The sequence below is a fragment of the Stegodyphus dumicola genome, chromosome X1 (genome assembly GCF_044657685.1).
Source record: "Stegodyphus dumicola isolate Sdum_Otavi_A_Nest chromosome X1, ASM4465768v1".
NCBI lineage: Eukaryota > Metazoa > Arthropoda > Arachnida > Araneae > Eresidae > Stegodyphus > Stegodyphus dumicola.
The window spans coordinates 38,308,530-38,321,377 of NC_140780.1; the positions used below are offsets into that span (position 1 = coordinate 38,308,530).

At 32.8% G+C, this 12,848-nt stretch overlaps 1 protein-coding gene across 1 annotated transcript in view; it reads left to right on the forward strand.

Annotated features, from left to right (window-relative positions):
• Positions 1-10,099, forward strand: part of mRpS14 (mitochondrial ribosomal protein S14) — a 41,837-nt gene extending 31,738 nt beyond the window's left edge. The window contains exons 2-3 of the mRNA XM_085807337.1: positions 7,656-7,823; positions 9,817-10,099. Of these exons, the coding sequence (XP_085663463.1) occupies positions 7,656-7,823; positions 9,817-9,999 (351 nt within the window). The 3' untranslated portion in view covers positions 10,000-10,099. The remainder of the gene's footprint in view (positions 1-7,655; positions 7,824-9,816) is intronic.
• The last annotated feature ends 2,749 nt before the right edge of the window (positions 10,100-12,848 follow it).

The window sequence follows — 12,848 nt, forward strand, 5'->3', positions numbered from 1 at the left end:
GTTAAGTCGGCACCAAACTGTTTTTGTTTGCAATGTCAAACTTCACATCGACGTTTCATTTCGCAATTGCCAATTGCAAAAAAGAAACTGAGCTGTAAAATCTAACATTGCCAAACAAAAATGACGCTAAATACAACACAAGCATAAACTAATACAAACTAAAACATAAATTTAAAATAAACTACAAAAAATACAAGTCACAAACATGGAAATTAAAAATTACAAAAATAAATTACTACAAAAATAATGCATACCAGATGTCTTTTCACTTGCATAAAAAAATTTCATGTCTACAAAATAACTACATTATTAAAAATAAAATTCACTGTACTACTACATCTCAAAGCTCTTATTCTTACAAAACCATCACCAACCAAGTTTTTTACTTGAATCTTTATTAACAACCATCTTCGCAAGTTGAAGGAATTAAACTACTTTCTGAAATAAATTCTATAACACTTTCCTTGGATTAGAAAATTGTCAACCAAGTAAACATATTCAAATTCACTAATAATGGATGCATCATAAACTCGCTAAAATATACAAGATGCAATCGTAATGGAATTCAACACACTGAACCACTTTCGCTCAACACTTTAAACATTCCACATCTCTTGGTTGCCACATGCAAAAGACAAAACAAAAACAGAAATAATTAACTGACCCATAAAACATTAATAAAATTAAATGAAAACATTCATAAATTATAAACTACATGTCATCTGAAATCCAGCATTCTCTCACCACCAACAGCATAACCTCTTGCAAATATTAAACAGTAAAACTTTTAAAAATAAATGCTATTTCAAAATTAAATTTTTAAAAAAAATCTTTGGGCTATACTAAACTCACACTCATTACAATCACCGAAATAAAGCTGTACGTTTGCCACAAGAAAACATACAGCCGGAAACTACAACCAAATCAAAATCGTGCCAAATAAAAACTTTCACCAAGTTTTGCGCTCATCCCACTTACAAAAGATTAAATTTTTTTCTGTCTTTCTCATAAACTTAATACAGTCGAATTCGGTTAATTGGATCACTGGATAATCAGACCAGCCGCTTTTTTGGACCAAATCCTAAACAACCAAAACAAATCTTATGTACATAAGCCTAATATTATTCGCATATTTGGACCAAAATTCCGTTTAATCGGACCAAAAAACGTGAGAGCGAATAAGAAACAGAAGCCACAAGTTGGCCGCGTACAGTGGATGTACAGGTGGTTTGCGACATATGGGAGGATCAGTAGTTGCGGCTTCCCAGGAAAATGCTTTATAAGGTCAGGAATTTCTTAAAGTGCATGACAAAAGCAAAACGGGTGGGAGGTGAACATGCATACCATTTTCTTTCACCTGCGCCTCGGAGTTTCGAGGAAATGAACAATAGAGTGTCCAGCTCCACCTGAAAGGAATTCCCGCCTGTCAATCATGATTAAAGTTTACACGAGAAAGCTATCATCTCATGAACTTTTGGGGATGATTTTAGAGCCAAAGCTTTGGAGAGGCCAAGAGGGATCTTTTATCTCCCTCTTGGCCTCAACATCCTGAACCTGAAACACCAAGGTTTCTTCAGACCACTTTAGTCAGTGAACTGTGCGCGTGCCTTCTCCCCTTGTCAAAATGCCACGGCGAGACTTGACGTTAGCTGAAAAAATTGGTTTCCTGTATAAGATCAAGCAACAACCACAAAATACTAGTCAGCATCGGTTGGTGGAAATAACCGGATTGGCAAAGACTACAATTTCGTGCTTGATAAAACAAGAAAATGTGCTGCGAGAAGAATGGGCACAATGTGAGGGATGAGGAGAAACTTCCAAAAAATGGAAGCGTGAAGGCAAGAAACCAGATGTTGATGAGGCCCTTAATGAATGGTTTGCCATTGTTACTGGACGATCTGTGCAAGTAAACGGCCCAATGTTAAAATGCAAAGCAGAAGAACTTGCTAAAAAGCTGGGCAATGATCACTTTAAAGCTACGGACGGTTGGTTGTCTCAAAATCTAGACATGACATAAAATTCAAGAAAGTGCTGATAGTGCAAATGCTGAAGAATGTAAATCAACAAAACTGCTTGAACTTCTTGAAAATATTTCGCAGATGACATCTATAATGCTGATGAGACTGGGCTGTATTATCGTGCTACACCAGATGGCTCGTTAAGTTACAAACATGTTGCACTCTTTCCAAAAAAATGATGGATCACGTAACTGTTTTTGCTGCTCAAACATGTCAGGAACGGACAAGAGGAAGCTGTTGGTTATAAAAAAAAGCACTGAGCCTTGCTGCTTTAAAGTTTACCAGTTGTGTATCATGCAAACAGAAATGCGTAGATGACCTCTGAACTTTTTAAAGAATGGCTGAAGGATTGAGACAGAGAGCCACAACACCAGGCAAGAAAAGTCCTGCTTCTTCTTAACAATTGTGCAGCACATCCTCATTTAGATTGCTTCATGAATGTCCAACTGGAATTTCTACCTTCCAGAACCACAGCTTTGGTCCAGCCAATGGACATGGGCATCATCAAAAATTTGAAGACCCTTTATCGTGCAAGGTTGGTTAATTACATCCTTGAAGCAATTGAAAAATGTTTGCTGACCTCATCGTCAAATGCCAGCAAAGTCAGTGCAAAGGTTAACATCTTACAAGCAGTTGCATTTGTGGCCGACAGCTGGAGAAAAGTGAGCAGTGAGACAATTCAGAACTGTTTTTCTCACTGGGGCTTTAAGCACTTGGTTTCAGAGATGGATGTTGACATGCTCATTGAAAGTGGAAATGATGGTTTACATGTGAAACTTCAACAGGTACAAAATTGCGAAGAATTTTTATCCATTGACATCGAGCTTCAATGCTATGATGAAAATGAAGATTATGACGCTGCAGTCGTTGCTTGAGTTGCAGCAAAGCACACAACAGCATCGGAAGACCAAGAAAGTTATGATGATGATGCTGCTAATAAGTTGGTGCAAGTGACAACACAGGATGGGAGGAAATGCATTGAAACTTTGCGTCGGTATTTCATGCAGGAAGGAAATGAAGGCAGTCCCATTGCTACATTAGATGTTTGTGACAATTTTGTTCACATGCAATCCGTCAAGAGAATGCGTCAGATCACATTGGATAAGTTCTTCAAATGTTGACTGGAACTTGATAAGAAATTGTTTTTATTGTGCTTCCCATGTTGAGTATCATGGAGATTGTTTCTTAGAATTTGTTTCTAAATTAATTTTCTCAATGAAAAAAAGTTCGACTATTTCTTATTTGTACATGTATGTTCGCCATACTTGTGTACCACACTATAAAATTCATAATTACATTTTAGTATACAATTTACATGTACATTTACTGTTTGCTACCTATAGCACGTCCCATCTTACAACATAGGGCATGTTCGTGTAATCAGACCAGCTGGTTATTAGGACCAAAACGATCGCTTCCTGATGTGGTCCGATTAATCGAATCGACTGTATATACTTTTATTCGGTGTGTGACATAGTGAATTCAAATCTGTTTACAAGCAAAATCTGCAAAAAATTCCATAAAGTTCAAATTCTGTAAAAAAATTATTAACTCCCAATTCATCATGAAAATAATCTATATCTAGAAGCTGTCATCTGCATTAAAATGGATTCTGAATCAATGAGAAAAACTTGAGCTTTTCATAACATTTCCATGTCCATTTAATGTTGAAGTTTTTTTTTTTACTAGTCTTTTGTTCTTTCTTCTAATATGTGTAACAATACGGGAATAATAAAGGAAAATTACTATCAGTACTTCAGGAAAGGTTGCTAAAGTTTAAGAGAAGAATTTCACAACTGGTAAAAGTAGAGAAAGAATGAATTGTTTGGATCAAAATTCAAGTAAACAAAAAAGGCTCAATTGTGGTTGGTGTTACTATTTTTCATTTTAAATAAAGGTTGCTAATCAGCAAAAACTGAAGCAAAGGTAGTTTTGAGAATTTTAAACATCATTTTAATTTGCACATTTCCACGAAGACAAGGAGAAGCTGGCTGCCATTGGAGAAAGGGGCTACCTTACATGACAAGTTTTCAATGTGGATGAAATGCGCCTACATTATAAGCAAATGGAACAACAAACTTGCATCACAAGGACACAAAAGGTTGTGCCGACTTTTAAAGATGGTAAGGATGAACTTTTTTTTTTGGAGGGGTCTGTCTGTGTGTGTATGAAAATGCATTGAGCGACTTCAAGTGTAAGCCTTGGCTAATTTTTGTAGGCATGTTTACATAACTGCAAATTAAAGCACTATGTGCTAATGGCATTTTAAAAGCAATTCAATATAAACTGCTGCATAAGAATGCCTAAATTCACATTTGAATAAGTGCATTCATCAACAATGAATGCTTATTGGTATCGACTCTGGCCAGAACTTGTCAGCAATTTTAAAAGGTACATTAGATTAACTGATACACTTGAAGGCTCTCTCCCTAAGAAGAGGAATGTCTTCATAGAAATGTTTCTAAGGAAAACTAGCTTGGATTTGCATTCTGCACGGGTAAAACCGACCATGCAGCCAGCTTTTCACCTTAGTTCAAACCTGGTTGTTCCACCATTCAGCAGCCTTAACTGCTCGGACACTGGTGGGACCAATTTTAAAGAATTTTTATCAGTTGAAAATGAAGTTAAGAAAATCATACAGATTGCAAAAGCAATTAGCGACAAAGAATTTTCAGATATGGAAGAAGGAAAATTCAAAATATTAATTGAGAAATAATGAATGAAGAACTGGATGATCTTAAACACCACCTGACCGTGAAAGCTGTGATAGTGAAGAAGAAGATAAAGCGTCTTTAACTTACATGAAGTTGAATGAAGAATTAAAAAAGACACAGAAATGATCAGATTTTGCAGTGGAGATCGACTCAAATCAAGAAAAAAAGAGAGGATACATTATGTCAGGCATTGAAATGTGCTGTCTTTTTATGTAAATTTTAAAAAGTTGCATCAGTGATTGTCCAAATCAAAAATCATCAACTTAAAAAAAAAAAAAAAAAAAAAAAAAATGATATCTTGTACCTACTTACTAAGCAGTAATAAAAATCCTTTTCAGTAACATTTGTTTCATTTTCCCTTTTAATTACAGTAGCATTTAGGTTCATTTAGATTGTACATACTTTACTTTTCCTAATTTAATCTAACATGTTTTATACAGAAAGTTAACTTTGCAGAATGCAGTTTTGCCATTCACACAATAATATTAATGACATATCCTTCACTTTTGGCTAGGGTTTACTGTAACTAATATTATAGTATAATTTTATAACTTTTTCTCATGTTATACAAAAGCACTTTTATTTTTGTTTATTTATTTATTTTTTATAATTGCTACCTAATGAATTTGTTGTCACAAATAACATTTCTAATTCATATGTGTAAATAACTGTGGTAAATGTTATTGACCCAATAAAATGTCAACAAGGCTGCTGTCATCCCAATAGAATAAAATAAAGATTGTTGTAGCAGGTTATTTCCCTTTATCGTTCTTCTCAGTGTGAGATAATATATGTAGTTGCCATAAGAATTTAACCTAGTCTACTTCTAGACTAAGTGCTGTTTTTAAATGTTCAACAATTTTAACTTTTGTTCAGTGAGCAATTTTGTAATTTATGGCATTCAGTCATCTTTTAAGCAGAAGAATTTGGTTTCTTTTAGCTTGGTTCATTTGATTTTTAACTGTACTTCTTTATTTCATTGGTTCAGAGCTGAGGTCAAGATTTGAGTTTTCATCTGTGAATCATTAACATTCAATAGGTAGTAGGTAGCTGAACTCAGAACACTTTGATCAGAATGCCCCTGGCTATAGGAATATTGAAATTCTTGTTATAACCCCTAATTTAAATGATAGCTTCTTCAAGAATCTATATGTATTTCAAAATATAAAGCTTCTTAACCTATCCAATTTTTCTGGCTACCAAAATATGAACAAGTACGTATGTATAAAATTTTAACATCTGGAAATCGGAGTGCATCATGAAAGCTTAGTTACAGCAACCTCCTGTAAAATAACCGTGAGATAAATGGAGGCCAGTTTCAGTTAAATCAGACTTCACCTTAATATACCAGAAAACTTATTTTCTCTCAAAAAAAGGCAGATCACGTTTGATCCTATTCATTATATTTTATTTTTATTCATTACAAATCTTCTGAAATCATTTCTTGCATCATATTTATGACCACAATAGGTTTAGTAAATGTCATTTTTCCTTTTAAAATCATTAAAATAAAATTCAGTTTAATGTATCAAAAGTAATTGTTCATTTCATCATCAGCAATAATTTAACATATTACAATCCTTACTGACTTTAATTTATGGATTAAAATGAGTATTAATTAGCATTTAAATGTATCACCACAAATGATTTAGATACAATACATGAACATTGGTGGCTTTCAAAATTTGGTCATGGCTTTCAAATTTTCAAAATTTAAATTAAATTATTGCCCATCTGCTAATAATAGATACATAAAAGCATACTGCTACATAAAAGCACAACTATATAATTTGCTATTTTTTATATTCCATATGCTGTTCGTATTCGTATGTAACATTTTATTTTATTATGCAGTTGAATACCTGAATTTACCCAATGATTTGATTGCCTCTTTGTGTGGATAGTTTATTGTCTTTGTTTTTATTGCTTCTTTTTTAATTCTAGAGCCATGGCAGCAGTCAAATTGACTTTTGATAAGTTTTGCACCTTTATTATATTGGAATATATGAAGCCTTTTAACACTGAGGGGGAAATCTTTAGAACTCTTCCTAAAATTTCAAACTGCAAAAGCAGTCTGAATTCTTTATCATTATAATGCTGCAAGCTTAGAAAACAAATTTATTTTTTGTAATTAACCTTTAGCAGTAATGAAAGGTATTTATATAATACATCTGTAAACAATAACCAGAAAATATCCAACGAATCATGTTTGATAAGCGCAGATGATTTTGAGAGATCTCTTTCCAGTATGCTGTTGAAGGCCTCTGTAGTCGAAATATTCATTTTACTATGTTTCTCATTGAAAATATATCTGATGTAAATTTTCAGAAATTTTAAAATGTAAAGAAACAAGCTTAGTTTGACCTGAAAAAAAAAAATTGTTCTGGATCTTTCCTTTGAAACGGTAGGTTATATAAAAAACAGTAACATAACATTGACATATATTAATGAATATTAGATAAAAGTATCTGGATCTTGCTCATTTTATACCCAAATAAAGATTAAATGAGCATGTGAAGCATTTTTCAGAAGCAGTAGTATTTTAAAATACTACAAACTATTGTGGATGTGTTAGATGAAAAAATATATTTGTAAATGTACTTTCTTAATACTGCTGAATAAGTATTTTGTAGTAATTTTGTTTTAGTTGCAATAAATGAATGATTGTGCTCAAGAAAGGTACTCATCATAAAATTATACTAAAACATTGAAAAGCTTGCAAAAAAAAATATTATCAGCATATGAATAAATTAAAATGTGTTTGTTTATTTGCTACATGATAAATGTATGAAATATGCATCTAAAATCCTTGATAAGTTTTTTTGTGCAAACTTTACGTGAGATGTTAAAAAAAAATCAAAGTTTTATCATTGCTAGTTTATTTCTCTGAATGTATATTTAATGTCTTCCCCTTTTTATAAAGGTAAACTTGGTCCCAAATTTGACTATCCAAAGATCCAAATACATTGGATACACTGATTGGCGTATGTTACGAGATGTAAAGCGTCGTAAAGTAGTAAAAGAATATGCTAAACTCAGGCTGCAGCTGAATTCCTTGAGGTATAATACAGTATTACCGAAAAAGCTTCAAGTAAGTTTGCAGTTATTTCTTATGAATTTTGTTGTCATGTAACTGACATTGAATTTTTTCACCTTAAAATCTGAGGGTAGTGACCATTTACATTAAAAAGAAAAAAATTAAAAGGAACCTGATCTTTAATAAACTTGTGAATTTTGGTTAGATTTCAGAAGTCAGAATACATTAGCATTTATTGTACAAATTGTCAAAATTAAAGAATAATCTGAAACAATGTCCTCTCATTAAAAGTTTCAACCAATGTCCAAAGGTGTAGTTATTTATGTTAATTTCAAGCATTAGCATATATGCTAATGCTTGAAATATGGAAATTAGACAACTAGCAATGTGTTTCATAATAAATGCTTGTTGGACTTTAGGTTTGTTATGCTGTTTAAAATTTATGTAGTTTCTGAGAGTGATGAGTATTGATTTGTAATGACTGAAAGGCATTCTTTAAGTGGAGGGGAAAATGGTATTTAATTGGTAGACTTGAAGGGGGATAAACGCAAATGGAGATTGCCCAATATTTGAACATCCCTCAAAAAATCATATCAGAAACACAGAATCTTCTTAAGCAGTGAACACGTTAAAGGATAGCATGGTTAAATGCTGCCTAGAGCAACACCTGTATCTGAAGACAATTGTCTGTTATCGTTGGCTCAAAGAAACCATGAAGTAACATTAAGATAATTGATTTATGACCATAGTCATAGGAGCTTGTATGTTCCTGCATGTAGGCCTCATGAGAATGGATTTTTATTCAAGAAAACTGATGGGTTGTGTGCATCTTCCGAAGGGTCCTGTTTAAGGTAGTGTTGTTATCATGTTCAGTGAAACTAAGAGGAATGATATTGTATATTGTTTATTGATAGGTTCTAATATATCCTGAACTATGATTCTAGACATGTTTTGTTCTAGAGGGAGAGAGGAGCATGGCTCTACTTGTTCATGAAATGTCATGTTTCATGGTTTGGTTTGAATTATCGAACTCCATTTGTTAGTCACACTGAGCTGTATGTCTTTGATGGAGTTTGAGTGGTTCCAGTTTTGTGAACAGGGTCTTGGAATCCAATATGAAGTTGTTTAGCATTGCTGCTATCCCAGATATTTTGCTAATGGATAATAAATAATACTTATTCACATTGAACATCCCTGATGTCAGAATGCTTAGAAATAGAAAATATCATTTGAATAAATTAGCTAACTTACTCACCAGACTTGAATCTGATTGAGCATCTGGAATGCCGTAGGACATCAAATTGCAGTGTTCCAAATGCCTTATGATATCTTTTAGGATCTGAAAAGTGCACTTTCAGAAGAGTGGTATTACAATTTCACGAAACTTGATCAACTATTTGGTAAACTCTATATTAATATTAAAAGTCTGCATTTCTATCAGAGGTTATAATACATCATTTTAAAGAAAGATTTATTGTAGAACTAGGGATATAATTTTGCATCATTTTTTAAATTTCCATAAATATGACTTTTTAAGATTGTGAGATTAATCAACTTATAAACTTTGTAATTTATGGTAAATATTGCTTTGTACAAATTGTTTTTAATAACTTAACCAATAAGTTAAGTTTTATTTTGCCATTATCCTTTAATTTTGAGGAGCTATGTTTATTAAAATCTCTACATTAATATTGCCTCTGAGTTGGGAGTAATAAATGAAAATAAAGTAAATTAATAAGATTCAAAGACAAATATATTTTTTTCCCTAACTCTGATCAAATCCTTTAATTGTGATAAAAGATCTCTTTATATTATTTGCTACATTATTGTTACTAAGCTCCAGATGTCTGTCTGCATGATTTACTAAAGAGGTAATGCTTTAGAAACTAATTACAAAGTTATTACATCAGACTGTTCTATACGGCAAGAACATTTGTGTTTTGAAATTTAATGATTTTTTACAACTAATTTATATGGTTTTTTTTTTTTTTGTGTGTGTGTGTGTGTGTGTGTTTCCTAATGGCAATTAAACTTTTATATTTGAAAGGAGGTTGCCCAAAAAGAGATAGCTGCTCTTCCTACAGACAGTTGCCATACGAAGCTACATGCACGATGTGTTTTAACATCAAGACCTCGTGGAAGGTGGAAGAAATTTAGGATGTCGAGAATTATTTGGCGCCACCTGGCAGATTATAATCAGATTTCAGGAGCGGAAAGAGCAATGTGGTGATCTGTTGGAACTTTTGCAAGGAAAAATAAAAATATACTGTATTAAATACTGAAAACTGTTGATTTGTTTAGGAAGATATTAAATTTTTCAGTTCATTGTACCTTATGTTTCATTTCATTGATTTTCATAAATGCATGCTAAGGAAATACAGACAGTAAACAATATACTATAAAATTACAAAAAGCAGTATTAGGTTAACTTGAGCATATGTTAAGGTATCAACTTAGTTGTTGTTTCCTTCCAGCTATTAAGGTAAAAGGTAAAGACCAACAACTGGACAGGTAATATATTTGTTTCATTGTAAATTTAATTTATATCTCTTTCTCCTTTGGGGTATATTACTTTATAAATTCCTATTACTGGTTTAATTCTTGAGTATAAGATAAAGTTTAAAAGTGTTGAAAGATACATTTCTTACAAAAGTAAATCTCAGTGAATGGTCTCACTGCATGAGAGGTGATGTGAACTCAATTTAAATTCCCATAGTAAGTCCTTCATGAAGATATCTCTCCATTTAGGTAGGTAGTTCTCTTGTGCTTTGCTATAATTCAAATAATTGAAGCCTACTCATACAAAAGTAATTTTCTCAAATGCAAGTGAAAAAAGTGTTTATAATCAGGTTTAATAGTTGTCATTTCAGTATAACTTCCATATAAATGATTGTTTTGAAACTTGAAATTATCAGCAGTTGTCATTACTTACATTTTTTGTTTTCTTTTTTCGTGCTCAAGCGTGTAGGCTTCATTGTTTTCTACATGAAATGCACATTCTTCAGAATTAACATTTTTGTATTGCATTTTAGCCCAGCTCTCCATGCTGATGTTGCATTTGTGCAATATTTACTAAAAATAAGTTCTAGAATATTTGCTGCTGTGTTTGATAGAAATTTTTTGTAGGTTGACAGATTACAGTTTAGTGTAATGAAAAAAATCTAGGGATATTTTAAGTGGTAATGTATCAGCCAAATTCAGTTTTTTTAATGGAATTAAAATGTTTTTCACTTATAGCACTATATGTGCTATAGTTAGAATAACATATCTAAAATATTTTCATTGTTTATTACAAAATGGCATTTTCAAATGAACAACTTTGCTTCACTTAATACTTTTTATTAGTTTGACATAATTTGTTTCAAAATTTTTTATGGAAACATTTTTCCTTTCTGAGCACTTTGTTGTTCTCAGGTGATTCTATTAAGAATTTGAAATTTTTTTAACTGTGTCGTGTGCCAAATTTTGGATGGCTTTTGATGAGCTTTGTTGATTTCTTTCTTTTGTTTCACTTTTTCTTTTTGTACTGGGCCACAAATGTTTCATTAGATTTTTATTCATAATGCTTCTTAGCCAAAGTAATATTTTTATGCTATTTTCAGCTAACAAACAACTGGAAGCATTTTTTGCTTTACGATGTGGATCATTGTCATGCATGAGAAATTAATTCTTATTAGGATACCAATCTCATAATTGAAGTTAAACCCATTTAAAAAATACATTATTTGCATTTCTCTTGTCATAAATTTCCTTCTGTAATTTGTAGCCTTCTTCAAACTTCGATACTTTTAACACTCCAGATTGCTATCTGTTGAATACAAAACATAAGAAACAATAAAATGAAATTAAAGTAGAAGGTGATGGAAAAGTTGTGCGCACCATGGAGAAATAGTTAATTTTGATGATACTAAACTGAATCAAACTACAAAAATGAACTAAGTAGAAAGAGGCATTATTCTAAGAAGCAAAAATGACAAAACTGTCAACATTGTAACGGCAAATGTTCAAAATGTGAGCCTTTTCCTTGACAATGTGCATAAATGTGTTTTCACCAATTTGAAGCCAACTTTGTCACTGTACGAGCTTTTATATACACTCATGGAAAATTTGCAAATTAATCTATTTTTAAGAAAAGTATTGAACTAAAGGTATTAATTATGCCGCTGAAGAATTATGCACATATTCAAAGTCGATATTTGGCCTTCGTTGCGGTGGGAACTGGCTTCCCAAACAGTGATTTTACAGCTAAGCTGATCTTTAGTCTTGTATTTCCAGATAACTGAAACTTGAAATTTCTCGGGATTTATCTTTACCTTCCATCTCTTGCACCATTCTTCTATTTCTGGAACTGCTTGCTGAAGTTTTTCTAGAGCGTGATTGGGGCATCTTGATTTTTCGATGATCGCGGTATAATCCGCGTAACATGCTAAAATGGTATTTGTTTTATCTTTAAAGTTAGTGTAGATTGTATACAATAATGGCGAAAGAATACTGCTTTGTGAGACAAGTCCTGTCTTTAAGATAGGGTATGAGCATAAGAGTGATTTCCCCGGGGAGATTCATGTGCACGAGCTTGTAGATTAAGCCCTTATGCCAGACGCAGTCGAAGGCCTTCGCCACGTCTAGCATAAGGATGGCCACACAGTTTTTGTTGTGGATTGCCACTCCGATGAATTCCGTAATCCTGATTAGTTGATGAGTGGTTAATAGACCTTTACAGAAGCCGTGCTGCTTGTCTGCAATGGTGTCGGTGTGCTGTTGAAGTTTGTTAAGTATAAGCCTCTCAAGGATCTTCCCTAAAGTAGATAAGAGACTAATCGGTCTATAACTTGCAGATTCTTCCAGGGGCTTGCCAGGTTTCTGGATAAGGAAAATGCTGACGTGTTTCCATGCTGTAGGAAACTAGGAGCGTGAGAGACAGGCGTTGTAAATACTGGTTAATTTGGTGATCAGGCAGTGAAGTAGATATTTAAACATCTTGTCTACTCCTGGAGCTTTTTTTGCATTTGCATGCTTGATAATATCCTTAACTTCCTGAGTAGTGAGTTGAATAATGTTACGTGGAGAAGGTGTGTCGAG